Source organism: Erinaceus europaeus, chromosome 16, assembly GCF_950295315.1.
Source record: "Erinaceus europaeus chromosome 16, mEriEur2.1, whole genome shotgun sequence".
NCBI classification, from domain to species: domain Eukaryota; kingdom Metazoa; phylum Chordata; class Mammalia; order Eulipotyphla; family Erinaceidae; genus Erinaceus; species Erinaceus europaeus.
The window spans coordinates 20,412,472-20,432,754 of record NC_080177.1 but is presented as its reverse complement, the minus strand read 5'-3'; the positions used below and the strand labels follow the sequence as shown (position 1 = coordinate 20,432,754).

General features: G+C 41.9%; 1 protein-coding gene and 1 pseudogene across 5 annotated transcripts in view; one reads left to right on the top strand and one right to left on the bottom strand.

Moving 5' to 3' along the window:
- Positions 1-212: 212 nt before the first annotated feature.
- Positions 213-20,283, bottom strand: part of MAPK6 (mitogen-activated protein kinase 6) — a 61,502-nt gene continuing 41,431 nt past the window's right edge. For all 5 annotated transcript variants that reach the window (XM_060174664.1, XM_007525782.2, XM_060174663.1 and 2 more), the window contains exons 4-6: positions 13,353-13,517; positions 6,425-6,626; positions 213-2,594 (exon numbers count right to left, since the gene is read on the bottom strand). In XM_060174664.1, the coding sequence (XP_060030647.1) occupies positions 1,493-2,594; positions 6,425-6,626; positions 13,353-13,517 (1,469 nt within the window). In that variant the 3' untranslated portion in view covers positions 213-1,492. The remainder of the gene's footprint in view (positions 2,595-6,424; positions 6,627-13,352; positions 13,518-20,283) is intronic.
- On the top strand, positions 9,210-9,333 carry LOC132533650 (small nucleolar RNA SNORA17; annotated as a pseudogene).

Below are 20,283 nucleotides of genomic sequence, written 5' to 3'. Positions count from 1 at the left end.
TGAAATATATAACGCCTATTTTATAATGTGTGAAGATAAATCAAAAAAATGTTTGCGTGGAGACTAAGAACCTTTGACTTTTATGCCTTTTGCCTAGCACGATTTAACTATAGCTACAATTCAAAGTTGCTGATGAATGGAAATAAACAAAGATCCTATCAGTAACTTTTATTGTAGTAGGTAATTTTCAGTACCTAAGAAGTGAAACAGAATCTGTATTTCCTGGCCATATTTTATTTGTCCTTTTTTTCTTTAAACAGGGTAATCAAAGATACAGACAGTATTGAATAAAATAAAATAGATGAAACAAATTCTAAGAAACTGCGATGCCACATGCTACATTTAACCTAACTTTATTCATGCTTGCCTTGGGATGAGGAAACAGATCATTCAGTAAAAACATACAGTAAAAACAAAATATGTCTTATCATGTACAACTTTTAAACTACAATAATGATGTACCTTAATTACTTCCATGCACACAAGTCTAACATTACAGCTTTTTTTCTTTTAAAAAATAAACACAATTAAGACTTCTAGGAGCATTTTATAATAAAGTAATTCCTAATTTTTCTTTGTAGATAGATCAAGCACCTCCAAAATACAAATTTCTATACACAGTGAGCACTTTACTTAAAATGCATATTAAGTAAATTAAGTACGTGGACAGCCTTAGTTTAAGCTGACATTACAATCAGCTAAGTATGCAACAACAAACCACAGTGCCAAATGGAAAAGGCCTATTTGCAAATAAATGTTAAAAACTAAGTTAAATACAGAAACTATACTGACTTGCTAAAATAAATAAGATGTGATGTAGGGACACTTCACTATAAAGAACGCATACCAGAACATGGATCAACAGTGAGTGAGTCTTACGAACAGTTTACTACAATAAACGCTGGCTAAATAGAAGTGCGTATCGTGAAGCACTATGGGTGGTATATGTTTTGCCACATACTTTTGTTACCTTGAGGTAGATAACACATGTGTACCAAATTCGGCATTCGTTTTTCAGTTGCTGCTGGTATCATGTGTTTTAAGAAATGTGTACAGTATGAAAAACTTGAAAATACTCATGAATGAAAAATGTTTTAGGAAAAAAATAGATATTTCCATGCAATTATGTACAGTCTCACTGTGTAAATTTTCAAGGCAAGGTTTTTTGTTTCCTGTAAAACAGATCATTGTTCTATGAGAGAATGTTTGTTTTTTTACTTGACTTAGTGCATTTCTTATCTCCTCCTGCATTGCATTATTTTGCTCTATTCTTTATCTTTGTGTGCAAACAACATGCCAGTTAAAATGAAAACCATCTCATGTGTAGAAAAAAAAAGTCTGGATAAAAAAGAAACAACCAAGAACTAATAAAATTCTTTCTAAATGACACCATCTGATTCAAGTTAAAAAAAAAAAAAGACTTAAAACACTAGTAATAATAAAAGACATAACACATTTCATGAAGAACACAGAGAAATATCTGCCGAGTGTTTTAGTTCAGATGTTTCAGAATGCTGCTGTATGTCTTATGAGGAATTTGAGGGGACGATTTCATAGCAGAAGGTGTTAACGTGGCCTGTATTGACTTAAGTGGGGACCCAACTGGACTGTGAAACTGCGGGATGCCTATGGACTCTAGCTGCTTGTTGAAGAGGAATTCCCCACTGTTGTTCAGAAATCCTTCCTCGTTTCCTCTCTCTCCAAGCTTCCCATCCTCTACTGGCTCAGTTTCTAGCATTTCAGTATCTTCTTTCCTGCTAAAGAACTTGTCCAAGTAACTGGTGTAAGTGTTCTCCTTCTCCACTTGTTCATCTTTCCTGACTTCACAACAAAACTCATTTATGAGAAAACAGTCCTCCCCACCACCTACAAACTGGCTGTCCCAAGAAGACTGGTATAAAGCTTCTAACTGAGCCAAATTTGCCATTCCTTTTTCCTGTTTTTCTCGGCTTACTGACTTTGATATCAAACTTTTTAACTCTAGGTGGGACACTGAGCTATTCAAGTCATTCAATTTATCAACAACATCAGTGGGCTCACGTTGTGAACTAAGCTGAATAGTTCCTGCAATGAAGGAATCAAAGTCGAATCCCTGATTCCTTTCCCTTTCTTTTTCAGCCAGTTGCTGTGATGCTTCCTCTAGAGCTATCTGGGCTTTAACTAATCCATTTCTTTCACATTTTGACTTGCCTTTCTTATCAGGTTTTTCTTTGCTCTGTTCTTTCCAATTGGAAAGATCTATAATCAGCTTGGGTTCATAGTAATGGTTAACTTCACTCTCCCTCCAAACTAAGTTATCTAAGTATGATGATGACCTCATTTTGTAGTTACAAGTATGGCTACATTCCAGATCACAGTATTTGTTTTCATGATGATCTGGGTATTGCCAGCAAGGCTCAGTGGAGTAGTTGGTATCAAAAGCAGGATCCTCCAAGTACTTTTCACGATCTCCATCCAAATATTTTCGAGGATCAACTTGCACTTCTTCTTCGTCGGTAACATCAGACAGAGCCCTTGGGTCAAGCTGAACTTCATCAATATCAAAATTGTTATGAATAGGCCAATCATGCTCTGAAAATTGACAATCATGGTACCTGAAAAAAGTCAATACATTGGTATTAGTCTATGCTTTCATTTCAAATTCACTGGCTGCACTAACGTCTTTGAAGGAATAAAATGAGTCTAAGTAATACGTCTCCCTGGCAATGTAGGATCTTAATCTTAATGGGTCATAAGATTTCTCAGTGTATAAAACAGTATGGTTCTCAACTATATTTGAAAAAAAAACAGTATGGAACAGTATTTGGTAATTATCAATGAAGTATATAACTATAATGTAAGTCTGAATCTTTCAACCTTCAAGAAAACTAATTATCATTTCACACTTATTTCCTCTTGTTATTGCCATCCACTTCAAACACAACTGAAGATAAACATCCAAGTGACTGACATACATGCAATTTAATTTCAACACAGCTTCACATAGACAAAATCTGTTCTGTGCCCACAAAACACAGGTCTCTAACTCAACCAAGTTTCTTGCAATTTTTTATTCTACTGGTATAAGACAGGCTACAAGAAAGACTTGCTAGAACTAATCACCAAAGAGAAGAAACACCACTCTGTACATATCCTACTAAATGGGATACCCTCTGACTGATCAACCCACCACAGCAAGATGACCGACTACATCATGGCTAAGTAAAGGCAGATTGAAACACACATGGAAAAATACAAAGGGTGGGGGGCAAGTGCAGAAGGCAAGAGCAAGGCAACTAGATAACTAAACTGAGCATTACAGAAAACAATGAGATCAGAAGACAGTTGGGCATGCTTAAAAAGAACTGTATGTAGGTGGTAGTTATGTTTATATGTGGAGAAAATACATGGTTGACAGATACATGTAAACATACAAACAACTCAACATTTGAGATGCAGAAAAGAAGTAAGCAAGTAAAAGAACTTCACAATTAATTTATTCTTTGATTGTTAATTAGCAATCATGTTTCTTCTTCTAAGCAGAAATTTGGAAGTTCTGAAGTTTCAAAACCATCATTAGTGACTCTCTAACCTAGCTAAGCATCAGACTCACTGGACCATTTGAAATAATACCAATTCACTACTACATGCTACCCACCTTACTTTGAGGTAGAATTTTTATCTAAATTTCCCTAGAAAATATCTCAAAAGGAGGCTGAGGGATATATATATATATTAAATTAAAATGTATAATGTCCAGTGTGGAAGGTCACGCAGCTGCTAAAGCACAAGGCTCGCCTGCATGAGATCCCGCGTTAATCCTGACACTTCATATCTCAGAGTGGTGCTCTCCTCAATAATAAATAATCTTTTATTTTATTCATTTTGAGTTTTTTCTGACAAAGAGAAATGGAGAGGAGAGGGGAAGAGGGAAAGAGACACCTGCGACACTTGTGAAGCTTCCACTCTGGCAGGGGTGAGGTAGGGGGTGACAACTTAACCTGGTCTTTGGCACAGGAGTGTGTACATTCTACCAGCTGTGCCACTGACTCGTCCCATTAAACAGATTTTGATTTTTTCCCCCTTTTACTTAGTTATTAATGAGAGAAAGAGACAGATTGATTGTGTGCATGTGTGGTGTGTAAGTGAGAGAACCAGAGCACTCTAGCACATGTTATCATGGGAGAGGACACAGGTTCAAACCTCCAGCACAAATGGGGGTGACCTTGTGGATCAGTGCTGTGTGTGTGTTTGTGTGTGTGTGTGGTCCTCTCCTGTATCTTAAATTAAAAGAGGGGGGAAAAGGCTACCAGGGGTGGTGGAATTGTGTAGGCCAAAAAAGTATGTTGTGAACTTTGGTATCTTCTTGTACAGACTAGAAAAGTCTTCTCTAGGGGCGGGGTGGTGGAGCACCTGGTTAGCGCATGCGTTACAATGAGCAAGGATACGGGTTCTAGCCCCTGGTCCACACCTGCAGGGGAAAAGCTTTGTGAGTGGTTAAGCAGTGTTGCAGGTGTCTCTGTCACTCTCTCCCTCTCTATCTCCCCTTTTCTCTCGATTTCTGGCCATCACTAGTCAATAAATAAAGATAAAAGAAGGGTCAGGCGGTAGCACAGTGGGTTAAGTGCACGTGGCACAAAGCACAAGGACCGGCATAAGGATCCTGGTTCAAGCCCCCGGCTCCCCACCTGCAGGGGAGTCGCTTCACAGGTGGTGAAACAGGTCTGCAGGTGTCTGTCTTTCTTTCCCCTCTCTGTCTTCCCCTCCCTCTCTTCATTTCTCTTTGTCCTATCTCAACGAAGACATCAATAACAACATAACTACAACAATAAAAAAACAAGGACAACAAAAGGGGAAATAAATAAATATAAAAAATATATTGTCAGCTTTTCCCCCTTTCCTTCCCTTCCTTTTTTTGCCTCCAGGGTTATTGCTGGGGCTTGATACCTATTACCACGACACCTCTGCTTGTGGCCATCTTTTCCATTTGTTGTTGCTGGATAGGACAGAGAGAAGTGGAGAGAGATGGGGAAGACAGGGGGGTGGGGAGAAAGACACCTGCAGACCTGCTTAACCGCTTGTAAAAGGAATCCCTTGCAGGTGGAGAGCCGGAGGCTCCAAAAGGGACCCTTGTGCCTGTCCTTGCACTTTGTACTATGGGTGTTTAACCTGGTGTACTACCACCCGCACCCCTCTTTTTCAAGTATTTATTTATTATTGGACAGAGACAGAGAGACACCTGCAGCTCTGCTTCACCACTTGTGAAACTTTCCCCCTGCAGGTGGGGACCAGAAGTTTGAACCTGGGTTCTTGAGCACTGTAATGTGAGTGCTTAACCAGGTGTGCAGCCTGGCCCTCCAGCCTTTTTTTCCCTTTTTTTTTCTCTTTGTAGAGAAACAGAAAAGAGACACCTGCAGCACTGCTCCACCATGTCTGAAGCTTCTCTCTGCAGGTAGGGGCTGGGGATTTGAACCAAGGTCCTAATGCACGACAACGTGTGCATTCTATGGGGTAAGCTACCACCTGGTCACGTCTACGTCATTGACATAGATATATATGTGTATATATATATATTTTTTTTTTCTTTTTTTTTTACCAGAGCATTGTTCAGCTCTGACTAATGGTTGTACGGGAGACTGAACCTAGGACTTTGGAGACTCAAACATGAGAGTCTCTCTTTATTTTTTTTTAAGATTGTATTTATTCATGAGAGAAAAAGGAGAGAAAGAACCAGACATTACTCTGGTACATGTGCTGCTGGGGATCAAACTCAGGACCTCGTGCTTGAATGTACAATGCTTTATCTACTGCACCACCTCCCAGACCATGACTTTTTTTTTTCAATTATTTTTATTCATTTGATAGAAACAGTCAGAAATTGAGAGGAAGGGGGTGACAGAGGAGACAGAGACACCTGCAGCCCTGCATCACCACTCACAAAGCTTTCCCCCTGCAGGTGGGGACCAGAGGCTTGACCCAGGTCTTTATGCATTATAATGTGTGCTCAACCAGGTGCACCACCACCGGCCCCCATAAAAGTCTCTTTGTATAACCATTATGCTATCTACCTCTGTCCCCTACATCACCTTATGTAATAATTGGAAAAAAAAAAATTCACCACAATCTTGTAAACCACTTTTAAATAGCAAGTTAAAAAAAAAAAAATCCAGGAGTCAGGCAGTAGCGCAATGGGTTAAGAGCTTGTGGTGTTCAAGGACCGGTGTAAGGATCCCAGTTTGAGGCCCTGGCTCCCCACCTGCAGGGGAGTCGCTTCACAGGCAGTGAAGCAGGTCTGCGGGTGTCTTTCTCTCCCCCATCTTCCCTTCCTCTCTCCATTTCTCTCTGTCCTATCCAACAACGACAACATCAATAACAACAACAATAACTACAACAATAAAACAAGGACAACAAAAGGGAATTAAAATCTAATTTAGGATCAACTTACCTTTCCCAGTTGTAAATATGACTGTGAGTTTCATCCATCAATAAAATATCATCAACTTCGTCTTCAATATGGAAAGGATGACTTGAGATTGGTTCGTCCATTGGGAATGAATAGATACTCATGTAAGGATGGGAAAGCGCTTCTTCTGCTGTCAACCGATCCATGGGGCTAAATGTCAAAATCTGTTCCAGGAAATCCAGTGCTGCAACACAGAGGGTGGGAAACTTTGAATTGCTTATCCCTAGAAACGCTGCAGTTTTGTTTGCTCAAGTGCCCAGCTAAGTGATGACTTTCCCATCTACACTATATAATAGGAGTAAAACACGCAGCTTTTATTGGAGGCACTCCAATTTATAAAGGGAAAACAAAGGTAAGTTCATTTGTCTCAAGGAAATAAAACTTATCTGGTTTATAGGATCAAAAGAAAAATGTGGGCTGGGGAGAGAGCATAATGCAAAAGCTTTTCAAGCCTGAGGCTCTGAGGCCCCAGGTTCAATCCCCAGCACCACCATAAGCCAGAGCTGAGCAGTGTGCTGGTTAAAATGTAGTAAGATATTCGGTCTCATATCACAAAGAAAAATAATGTATTAAGTTGATCTATGTAAAACTTTCACTTTTTTGTCTAAGATGTCACAAAACAGCATTATCTTTATCTAAATTTTTAAAATTATCTTTATTTATTGGATAAAGATAGCCAGAAATGAAGAGGAAGGGGGTGATAGAGAGGAAGAGAGACACCTGCAGCACTGCTTCACCACTTGTGAAGCTTTCCATCTGCAGGTGGGGACTGGGGTCTCGAACCTGGGTCCTTGTGCACTGTAACATGTGTACTCAACCAGGTGTGCCATCACCTGGCCCCAAAACAGCATATTTTTATTGCCCAACCTATACACAGGTTCTAATCTTGGCTCTGCAAGTCACTAGTAGCTTAACTGTAGGTCTGGACAGGTTACTTAAACTTCCTGAAGTTAAGTTTCCTCATGTATATGAGTTAAAGAGGGATGGATATTAAGTAGATATGGCGAAAAAACTTAAATGTGGGGTGTTTACAGTGTTTATTAAACAGTCCCTCCTGGAGCCAGGCAGTAGAGTACAAGCCCTGTATGCAAGAGACCATGAGTTCAATCCCAAACAGCACCAGAAAGACAAAAACCAACAGCTTGGGGGTCGGGCTGTAGTGCAGCGGGTTAAACGTACGTGGTGCAAAGCACAAGGACCGGCGTTAGGGTCCTGGTTCGAGCCCCCGGCTCCCCACCTGCAGTGGAGTTGCTTCACAAGCGGTGAAGCAGGTCTGCAGGTGTCTATCTTTCTCTCCCCGTCTTCCCCTCCTCTCTCCATTTCTGTCCTATCCAACAACTATGGACATCATCAACAACAATAAACACAACAAGGCTTCAACAACAAGGTCAACAAAGGGAGGGGGGAGGTGGCCTCCAGGAGCAATGGATTCATAGTGTAGGCACTGAGCCCCAGCAATAATCCTGGAGGCAGAAAAAAAAAAATCCAGCTCAGCTCTGGCTTATGGTGCTGTGGGGTATTGAACTTGGAACCCCAGAGCAAGGGTCAGTCTTAATAATTAGCAGTCTAGCACCCATGTGTCTCGGGATAAGTGATGATAGATGTCTGATGCGGTACAACCACCATTCTCAGAGCAAAGGGGCTATATTAATAGATCCAACAATGCAAGAGAAATATACTCTAAAATCCCTAGCATTTGAAAAGCCTAGGCAACAGCTGGAAGGAGAAGGGGAAAAAATCTAGCCAAGCTGAGCATACGTGTATAGAACATTTTGCATCACTGCAGAATATTCTCCCGGACAGCACTGCCCTACAGGAAATTGGTTTATTTGCTACAATGATGTTGAAGTGAGATAAGCGACAGAAAGATGTGATAAACTACAGAGAAAAGGAGGCAGCAAGATAAGGAGGCACATGAAAAAGAGGGTATCCACTGAAAGACAACCTGGGCAGGAGAGAGCGCTCACGGGGTAGAGCGCAGGCCTTGCCAAGTGCATGGCTCGTCCGTGAGCTCTGGCCCACAGGATGCTGTGAGGGTGCCAGAGCAGCACTGGGGGTGGTGACTCTCCCTGACTACCTGGGTAAAAAAATCAAGTGGTCAGGTGGTAGCACACCCTGTTGAGCACACACATTAGGTACACGGACCCAGGTTCAAGCGCCACCTGCAGGGGGGTAAGGGTAAGCTTCACGAGTAGTGCAGGTCTCGGTCTCTCCCTCCCCCTCCCTCCCTATTTCCTTCTTGTTTCTATCCTAAAATAAATATTAATTAAATAATAAGAACAAGTGGCTGGGAAGGGGTGAAATTATAGCTGAGCAAAGTCCCAGCTCCACAAAAAAAAGAAAGAAAGAAAGAAAGAAAGAAAGAAAGAAAGAAAGAAAGGAAGAAAGAAAGAAGATGTAGTGTTTGTCCTTCTACCACAGTTGCTGCTGGGGCTGAGTGACTACATGAGCCCACTGCTCACGAGCCTCCCTCCCGGACGCGCTCTATTGTGGCTGTCAAGGCCCTGAACCTCGGGTCCTCGCATAGGGCAATGTGTACATTCCACTGCCCCAAGAGAAGTGACAGATGTGGGGCCAGGTAGCGCACACCTGTTTGAGCACATCTGTTACAAAGTGCAAGGACCCAGGTTTGAGCCCCTGGTTCCCACCTGTAGAAGGAAACCTTTGCAAGTCGTAAAGCAGAACTGCAGATATCTCTCTCCCTATCACCCCCTTCCCTCTTGATTTATGGCTGCCTCTAGCCAATAACTAAAAAAGATAATACCAAAAAACATTTAAAAAAGTTACAGATGTGACAGTTGTTTCACGTGTGTCATTAGGTGGGGGCTGGGGAGGTTTCCATGTCTAGTGTTCTAACCTGTGAGCAACTGGATGATAAAAAATCTGACACTGGGAGTCGGGCGGTAGCGCAGCGGGTTAAGCGCACGTGGCGCAAAGCGCAAGGACCGGTGTAAGGATCCCGGTTCGAGCCCCGGCTCCCCACTTGCAGGGGAGTCGCTTCACAGGCGGTGAAGAAGGTCTGCAGGTGTCTGTCTTTCTCTCCCCCTCTCTGTCTTCCCCTCCTCTCTCCATTTCTCTCTGTCCTATCCAACAACAACAACATCAGTAACAACAAAAATAATAACTACAACAATGAAACAATAAGGGTAACAAAAGGGACTAAATAAATAAATACAACAAAAATAAAAAAAAAAATCTGACACTTAAAAGAAAATGCGTTCGCTCTATTGGGGTGAGCTACCACCTGGGCCCAACCTGCTTACTTACCCCAACCCCTACTGTTTAGCTTTGCCCCTTATAAGTCAATGTATTGGGGGTAGGGTGCTGCGGTAGTGCAGTGGGTTAATCGCACGTGGCGCAAAGACCGGTGTAAGGATCGAGCCCCAGCTCCCCACCTGCAGGGGGGTCACTTCACAGGCAGTTAAGCAGTAGCCATGGAGGCAAAAAAAAAAAAAGTCAATGTATATATTTAAAGTTCATATATACTTAATCCTGTTTTGTTTTCTCCTCCTAATATCATGAACACGTGTGAGGAAGAAATGTGATTTACCCCAATCCCCCCACCCCCAACAGGGTTACTGCTGGGACTTGGTGCCTACAGGATTCCACCACTCCTGGCGGCCTTCCCCTTGCCCTCTCTAGATAAGAGTGCGGGAGAAATAGAAAGGGAGGGAGGGGGTACAGACACCAGAGCACCTTCTCCTTGCTTATGATGCTCCTCAGTGGTGACCCAAGGCTCAAACCCAGGCCCCTGTGCACGACATGTGTGTTCTGCTGGGTAAGCCACCTGCTGGTCCCCTAAATTACTCTCCCCAAGTCTCCATTGCCTCAGAATGTACACCAGCCCCAAAATGGACTTCAATGTTACTGAAATATTTTAAAAAGATAACACTAAGTTTAGAGTTATTCATTTTCATGTATTTAGCTCTTTATATCACCTCCAAAGATGTCCTAAATTCAATCCCAAGTATTGCATGTGCCAGAGTTAGTGCTCTGGTTCTTTCCTTACCCCCCTCATAAATAAAACAAATTTTAAAATAAGAGAAACACATATTCATTCAACACATTACAAATAAAACCCAGCCACTGACCAAATGCTAGTTCACAGTTGGGGGCAGAGAAAAGTTTGTTTTTTTTTTTCTTTCTTTCTTCCTCCCCCCCCCCCCACCACAGCACTGCTCAGCTCTGGCTTATGGTGGTGTGGAGGATTGAACTTGGGACTTTAGCACCTCAGGCATGAGAATCTGTTTGCATAACCATTATGCCATCTTCCCTGTTTTTAAATTTTTTTTAAAGTATTTTATTTTATTTTTGAGCGAGAAAGACAGAGAGAAATACCAGAGCATTGCACAGCTCTGGCTTATGGTGGTGCGGGGGATTGAACCTGGGAGTTCAGAGCCTCAGGCAGGCATGAGAGTCTCTTTGCATAACCATTATGCTATCTACTCTGTCCCAGTTTTTTTTTTTTTAATTTATTAGAGACAGCCAAAAGAGGGAGTGATAGAGGAGGAAAGAGACAGAGAGACACCTGCAGCCCTGCTTCACCACTTGCAAAGCTTTCCCCCTGCAGATGGGGACCAGGGGCTCTAACCTGGCTCCTTGCACGTTGTAATATGTGTGCTCAAATAGGTGCACCCCCCCAAAAAGGTTAAATTGTAACCAGGTAATAAATGCTTCAACAGCAGTGTCCTACAGTTAACTTGTTTCACAGCAAGTGACCATGACCCTGAAGCCAATTCAGATTGCCTTGCAGCAATGGCTTTTAGCCTGGCTGAACAGGGCCAAGCCCACAGAACAGACACCCACTCAGTCCCTCACCCCACATCCAGGTCCTGAATATTTTATGCTCTCTATTTCCAGACACCTAATAAGATGCCTTATTTTATTTTTATCACCACTAGGACTATCTATAGCTGTGGCTCAGTGCCTACATGATGAATTGCCCACTTCCTCGAACCCAGGTCCTTGCACACGGTAATGTGAGCACTCGCTTGGGTGTGCCATTGCCCGTCCAGCCCACCTTATTTCATTTATAAGGAAACTACTATATAATTCTGACATCGATGCATTTTATTTTACTATTTTTATTTTTGACTTCTTTTAGTAGTAATGGTTCACAGTATTACGAGATTACAGGGGTATACTTCCACACTGTACCCACTACCAAAGTTCTGAGCCCCTCTTGGCACTCCTAACAATAACCACCATAGTTTTAACAATGTCTTAAGACAGCTTAGAGACTTTTTCCCCAAGCCCATGACATGCATATATTTTAATGTAAAATAATTTTTTTAAGTATGTGATACAATCAAATTTAAGAAAAATATTCAAAAAAGTTATTACATTTAACTACTAAGAGTACAAGATTTGTATATCTTATGTGCATCAAATAAATCCTAAAGATATATCATTTTGATTCATGAAATTAACTGCTCTAGTAGTCAATGAAATGTTCATTCTCTCCAAATTTCTACTTCTTTCTTTTTAAAAAATTATTCCATTTTCTTTTTAAATTTTGTTATCTTTATTTATTGGATCAATAGCCAGAAGTTGAGGGAGAAAGGGGTGCTAAAGAGGGAGAGAGACACCCGCAACACGGCTTCACCACCTGCAAAGCTTCCCCCCTGCAGGTGGGGACAGGGGGCTGGAACCTGGATCCTTGCACGTGTGCTCAACCAGGTGTGCCACCACCCAGCCCCTTCATTTCTCTTTCTCTCTTTTCTTCCTTCCTTTCTTTTGTGCTCTCTTTCTTTCCCTACCAGAGCACTGTTCAGCTCAGGCTTATGGTGGTACAGGGGATTGAACCTGGGACGTTATAGAGCCCCAGGCATGTGTCTGTTTGCATAACCATTATACTATCTATCCTCCACCTCCATTTCTCTTTTTTTAAGATTTTATTTACTTATTAATGAGAAAGATAGGAAGAGAGAAAGAACCAGACATCACTCTGGTACATGTGCTGCCAGGGATTGAACTCAGAACCGCATGCTTGAGAGTCCAGTGCTTTATACACTGTGCTACCTCCCAGACCACAATTTCTACTTCTTTCCAGCTTCTACACATTTTCATGTTGTGGCATAGCATGTGAACAGGATCTTGGAACATGATTAGCATGCGGCTGACGTCAGCCTATGAGCACAGTAGGAACTGAGGCAAACCCACAAGGGAATGTGGGTGTGTTGCAACTGGTTTAAGTGTGAGCCTGCCAGAAGTTGGGGGTCTCGCTCTTAGCCGGCTCCTTCTCTCCGCTCCCAGGACTCGGAGACCTGCCATGGCAGCTTCTCCAGGGGCATGTACACATGTAGCTGAAATCTTCATAGTAACTAACTATGGGTTACTGGGCCCGGCCCAGTCTTATATGTCACTTTGCCTACATAAATAACGCCGTCCCTTACTGCTGTGTGGCGATGTAATAAACTATCTTAAACCTGCGCCAAGCCTCAACCACAGAAGTCTTTTCATTTCTTAATTACTCTATTTTCATATTTGACACCTAATGCCCTTAACACCCAACCATCGCTTAAGTGGAATGTTTTTTGGTTTATAAGGAGTTTTGTTTTTTCCTCCACCTCCCTTATTCCCTGAAGTCCTTGTCTCTCCCTCAGCTCATGACTCTCGTATCTCTATCATTCATATTCATTCACATTTATTATTGTATGTCAGAGGCCAAAATTCTAACTTAGTGAAAGTCAATTATTTGGTATGTTTGCATATAGGAATCAAAAAATGTAAGATGAAACAGTAGATGGAGTTAGAACCAGAAAAAGGAGTATTTTCCAGTATTTAGAATCTAGAAAATCACTCCAAGGAGCACAGAAACAGAAGCTTACAGATACAGATTGACCTCACCAACATGCTTGGACACACACACACACACGCCCTCCTGATGGGCAGCCCTGAGTTACAATACCTTCTCGACTGATTCCCGGAAGCAGCTGAGTTAAAGGTCTGTGCGGCTCAGTCATGTCATTTCTAATGTAAACTGGAATCACGCTGAGAAGCTCCTGCCGATCTTCCTCGTGCACAACAGGAATAGACTCCAAGATCAGCTGCATCTGTTCAAGTTCATGTGCTCCTGAGTGAGATTGAAAAGCAAAAACACCAAGGAACATATAAACATAGTCCTCAAGATCTTCTTATTTGACACTAAACATACCAAAGTTACAGGAAACAATGTAAATACTGAAATGATCATGGGAGGGTAGCGCTGGGGTTTGGTGCCAGCACTATGAATCCTCAGCTCCCCGGCAGCCATTCCCCTCCCTTTTTTCCCTAGTTTTATTTGACAGAACAGAAAAAATGAAGGGGTGGTGGAGATAGAGAGGGAGAGAGAAAGACAAACACCTGCAAGTCTGCTTCACTGCTTGTAAAGCATTCCCCCTGCAGATGGAGCTAGCAGGGGCCTGAACTCAGATCCTTCTGCATGGTTAACAAGTGAGCCACTGCCTGGCCCCAGAAAGGTGTTTTTTTTTTTTTTTAATATTTATTTATTCCCTTTTGTTGCCCTTGTTTTTTATTGTTGTAGTTACTGTTGTTATTGATGTTGTCGTTGTTGGATAGGACAGAGAGAAATGGAAAGAGGAGGGGAAGACAGAGAGGGGGAGAGAAAGACACCTGCAGACCCGCTTCACCGCTTGTGAAGCGATTCCCCTGCAGGTGGGGAGCCAGGGGCTCGAACTGGGATCCTTTACGCTGGTCCTTGTGCTTTGCACCATGTGCGTTTAACCCGCTGCGCTACCGCTGGACTCCTGAAAGGTGGTTTTAACTAAATTATTTTTTTTAATCTTTTATTATCTTGATTTATTTATTGGATAGAGACAGCCAGAAATTGAGAGGAGATGGGGAGAGAGAGACAGAGAGATACCTGCAGACCTGCTTCACCACTCGCAAAGCTTTCCCCCTACAGGTGGGGACCAGGGGCTTGAACCCGGTTCTGTGCACTGTAACATGTGCGCTCAAGCAGGTGTGCCACCACCTGGCCCCTTAATGAATTATTTCTCAGCTGGCTTCACTGCCTTGTTATGGTGGTGCAGGGGATTGAACCTGTGACCTGAGCCTCAGGCATGCATAACCATTATATCTATTCCTGCCCATGTGAGCTGTTTTTTAATAATAAATAAATAAATAAATACCTGATTTTTGAAATCTGGCCTCATATTAAGGTTAACATAAAGTAGTAGACAATAAATTAATTAGGGGCCAGGCAGTGGTGCACCAAGGTAAGTGCACACAGTACGAAGTACAAGGACCTGTGCGTGCAAGGATCCCAGTTTAAGCCCCTGGCTTCCCTGGCACCACTTCATAAATGGTGAAGCAGGTCTGAAGGTGGCTATCTTTCTCCCTAACTCCCCCATCCCTCTCAATTGCTCTCTGTCCTATTCAACATAGCTCAGCTGGATAGTCTATTGCTTTGCCATATGCATAAGCCATGTCAAGCTCAGCCCCCACTGCACCAAAGCTTTGGTGCTGTGTCTCTTACTCTCTGCCTATCTACCTACCTCCATAAAAAGAAGAAAGTAATTTGCATCTGAAAGACTGGAATTCTAGTCAAATATAACACTAATTGACAGGCTTCAAGTCTAGGGAGAAATATGGTGATGATGTGATTTCATCGAGAGGGTTGGACTCAATTTGCAAAATAGATGGTTTACACTTAAATGTTATTTTAGAATTAGTGGGCAACTAAAAAGTTTAAAACATTCAGCTTCTTGAGCCAGGAGATAGTTTACCAGTACAATACTATGGGCAAGGCCCTGGGTTTGAGCCATAATACCACCTGGGAGCACCGAGGACAGCGCTGTGGTGTCTCTTCTTTTACTCGAAATGAAAAATCTTTGTCTGGAAAGCTGCTCAGTAGTATTATCACAGGCAGGTAAGCCCATGTTCATTCCTTGCAACACATGAGAGAGAAAGGCAACCACCCCCCCCAAAAAAAAAAAACCAAGCAAACAAATCTTAGTTTGCTTTCTGACTAATTTATAGAAAATCATTAAATGGCAGAGGTACATAGCATAATGGTTATGCAAAAAGAGATGCTCATGCCTGAGGCTCCAAAGTCCCAGGTTCAATCCTCTGTACAACCATAATCCAGAGCTGAGCAGTGCTCTGGAAAAAAAAAAAAAAAAAAAGAAAGAAAGTCATTAAACATTCAATTTTCTCTTGAGAGCCTACTATGAGCAAGGCCCTTTGTAGGTCTGAAAGAAAATAGATTAAGTTTTTGCGTTCACAGAGCTTACACAGATACAAAGGAAGACAGATTAAAACAAACAGGAAGACAGATTAAAACAAACAAACAAACAAAACACCTCTGGGGAACCAGGAGGTAGCGCAGCGGGATAAGAGCAAGTGGCAAGGACCGGTGTTAAGGATCCTGGTTCGAGCCCCCAGCTCCCCACCTGCAGAGGAGTCCCTTCACAGGTGGTGAAGCAGGTCTGCAGGTGTCTATCTTTCTCTCCCCCTCTCTCCATTTCTCTCTGTCCTATCCAACGACGACAACAATAATAACTATAACAATAAAACAAGGGCAACAAAATTAATTTAAAAAACTGAAGATATTTATGTCAGATGGTGATAAATGCTATGAAGAAAAATAAAGGCAAAGATGCAAACCAGAAACCTATTTTTTCATCTTTTTTTTTATATTTATTTTATTTATTTATTCCCTTTTGTTGCCCTTGTTGTTTTATTGTTGTAGTTATTAATGTTGTTGTCATTGTTGGATAGGACAGAGAGAAATGGAGAGAGGAGGGGAAGACAGAGAGGAGGAGAGAAAGATAGACAGACACCTGCAGACATGCTTCACCGCCTGTGAAGCGACTCCCCTGCAGGTGGGGAGCCGGGGTTCGAACCGGGATCCTTATGCCGGTCCTTGTGCTTTGTGCCACCTGCGCTTAACCCGCTGCGCTACAGCCCGACTCCCCAGAAACCTATATTTTATAATGCTCTACTTAAAAGAAATAGAAAAATAAAGTAACTTAAGGGAGTGAGGTGGGTAGAGAGAGTGCTATCAGGGTTAGGGCTTTTAATTTATGACCAAGGAAGGCCTCCCTGAAAGCTAAAAATTAAGGAAAATTTAATTTAGGGAACACACCATAATTCATATGGAGGGAGTTCCAGAAAGACAGGAAAAGGCCCAGAGGCCCAGAGGAGAGAACAGGCTTACAATGTCCGAGAAACAAGCCGGCAAACGTCACCGGTGTGGCTAGGGTAAAGTAACAGGAAATGAGGTGAAAGGGTAGGGAACAAAGAGTCTGCTTTATGCTGAATTTGGTGGGCTGTCAGTAGAGTTTTGAGCAGAGAAATGATATGATCTGACGTGTTTTCACAGGACTACTATACCTATTATGTGGTAACTAGACTACAGACTGCAAATATTGACATCAGATGTGTTCACATAAGACCAGGAGAAACCCAATGATTTTTTTTTTTTTTTTTTTTTACACCAGAGCACTGCTCAGCTCTGGCTTATGGTGGTGCAGGGTATTGAACCTGGGACTTTGGAGCCTCAGGCACGAGAGTCTCTTTCCATAACCATTATGCTATCTACCCTTGCCCGAAACCCAAAGATTGACTGAACTAGGATGAGGATCGAGATAAGCAGCAGCACTTAAGAGTCCAGGCCTATTTGAAGGAAGATGTGTACTAACAGAAGTGAATGTCAACACCAAGATTTTGGCCTGAGCAGTTGAAAACTCGATCTAGATTACTAAGATCAGGAGGACATGAGAAAGAACAAATGAAGGATTACCAGGAGTTCAGTTTTAGAAAGGTTAATGTTAGAGATGCTTTAGACATTCAAGAGGAGATATTAAGTAGGATGGAAAAACAAGGCCAGGACCCATCGTATAGATTAAAAATACAAGATGTAAAAAACAAACAAAACAAAACAAAAACACAAAAGACATGCAGCCAGGGAGATAGCTTAATGGGTACACAAAAGAAATCCAGCTTCAATTCTCTGCTCCACCATTAACCAGAGTTGAGCAGAACTCTGGCAAAACAACCCCCCGAGGTGGCTCAGTGGATAAAGCATTAGACTCTCAAGCATGAGGTCCTCAGTTCAACCCCTGGCATTGCCGCATGGCGAAGTGATGCTGTGGGGTTCCATTTCCTCTTCTCTCTCTCACTTTCTTCTCTCATTAATAAAATAAGTAATAAGTTGACATATATTATATATAAAGTGTCTGTTATATGTAACAAAGTAAGTAGAAGTGGAAAGGTTAGAAAGGAACTCCAGTTGGACTTTTCGAATCACTGTGCAAACAATTCGCATTAATCGTTCATGTGGAATTAAGATGAAAATATTCAGAGGTGGTTTCTTTTTTTTTTTTTAATATTTATTTTATTTATTTATTCCCTTTTGCTGCCCTTGTTGTTTTATTGTTGTAGTTATTATTGTTGTTGTCGTTGTTGGATAGGACAGAGAGAAATGGAGAGAGGAGGGGAAGACAGAGAGGGGGAGAGAAAGACAGACACCTGCAGACCTGCTTCACCGCCTGTGAAGCGACTCCCCTGCAGGTGGGGAGCCGGGATTTGAACTGGGATCCTTATGCCGGTCCTTGTGATTTGCGCTAGAGGTGGTTTCTTTTATCCAATTCTTTCTACATTTTATACACACTAGGCTTGAAAATGTCTTAAGGAGTCAAATGACTACTTAGAGACATAGTAAACACCTCTGTTTAATTTAACACAGAAGCTCTCTCCATTTCTTAAGATTTGGAGTACAAGATAATGACTTAAAATTAAATTTGATTTGCTTTGTGGTAACATATGTCTACAAAATCTCCGATGCCCTTGACTTCAATGGGCAGAATCTAATTCTCAGTCCTTGACTGGAGGGAGTATTTAGTGACTTGATTCTAATGCTTAAAGCAAAGCTAACAGTGTGTTACTTCTGAATTTAGGTTACACAGTCTGCATTTACAGTCAACTGATTTTTACTAAGGAGTCAAAATAATTCTGTGGAGTAGTCCGGGCACCGGCAGTGGGTAAAGCATTGGATACTCAAGCATGAATGAGGTCTAGAGTTCAACCCCTGACAAGAATGTGTACCACAGTGATGTCTGGTTCTTTCTCTCCGCCTATCTTTCTCATGAATAAATAAATAATAAATTCTTTATAAAAGCTAAAGTCAGAAAACTTCCACAACCTTGGCTTAAGCAATGGCTTCACAGATATGACACAAAATGTACAAGTGACACCCTTAAAAAAAAAGTATCAATCTTTATTGAAATTAAAATTACTTGTGCTTCAGAATACACCATCAAGAAAGGAAAAGGAGGGCTAGGGAGACAGCACAATGGTTATGCAAACAAGTTTTATACCTAAGGCTCTGAGATCCCAGGTTCAATCCCCAGCAAATTAAGCCAGAGTCTGGTTCTGGTCTCCTCATTAAAATAAAATAAATAGAATGGTTATGCAAAGAGACTCTCCTGCCTGAGGCTCCAGAGCCCCATGCTCAATCCCCCCGCACCACCATAAGCCAGAGTTGAGCAGTGCTCTGGTAAAAAAAAAAAAAAAAGTGCACTTGTATGCCTAAAACACGTACAGTATTGTAAATCAAATTTAAATCTCAAGAAGGAAAAAAAAGGTGAAAATAGGAGGTGGCTCAAGAGGCAAGGCACATTTCTTCCACACCTGGGAGCCTGGTGTGGAAGACGGGTGCTTGCTTCACAGGCCATGAAGCAGGTCTGCAGGTGTCTATTTTTCTACCACCACCCCCCCCCCAGTATTCCCATCCTCTCTGTTTCACTGTCCTATCCAACAACAACAAGAATAATAATTGTAACCACAATGATAAACAATAAGGGCAACAAGAATGGGAAAAGATGGCCTCCAGGAGCAGTGGATTCGTAGTGCAGGCACTGAGCCAGCAGTAACCCTGGCAGCAAAAAAAAAGAGAGAGAGTCTAAAACGGGGAACTCCACGGATGATAGAGTGGCCATTTGGCTTCCTCTCTTTTCTTTCTTTCGTTCTTTTTTTTTTTTTAAGATTTAAAAATAATTTTTTAAATCTTTATTTATTTGCTGGATAAAGACAGTCCGTCCGAAATTGAGAGGGAAAGGGGTGATAGAGAAGAGAGACACCTGCAGCACTTCTGCACCATTTGTGAAGCTTTCTCCTTGCAGGTGGGGACTGGGGGCTCGAACCTGGGTCCTTGAGCACTGTAACATGTGTGCTCAACCAGGTGCGCCACCACCTGGGCCCCCTACTTCTTTCTCCTCTAAAAATATAAAATAAAAATTGGGCCAGAGAAGTAGCTCAGTGATATGGCACATGTTGGTTTAATCGTTGGCACTGTATTAGAAAAAGAAAATGTGTGGTCCTGGAGGTGGCGCAGTGGATAAAGCACTGGACTCTCAAGCATCAGGTCCTGAGTTCAATCCCCGGCAGCACATGTACCAGAGTGATGTCTGGTTCTTTCTCTCTCTTCCTGTCTTTCTCATGAATGAATAAATAATATATATATACATATATAAATAAAATGTTAACAAAAGCAAAACAAAAAATAAAAATAAACAAAACCACCAAAAAAGCCTGAAAGGATAATCCATGAGTGTGTGTGTGTGTGTGTAATATATCTGGTTTGTAACCAGAATATATAAATAACTCTTTATTATTTTAAAATTTATTTGATAGGAGAGAAATTGAGAGGGGAAAGAGAAAAGAAGAGACAACTGCAGCCCTGCTACACTGCTTGTGAATCTTTCCCTCCTACAAGTGGAGGCTAGGGGGCTTGAACACAGCTCCTTGAACATGTATGCTCAGCTACGTGCACCACCAATTGGCCTACATTAATACTCACAATAGCCAGAATGGAGGCAGCCAAAATGTCCACTAAC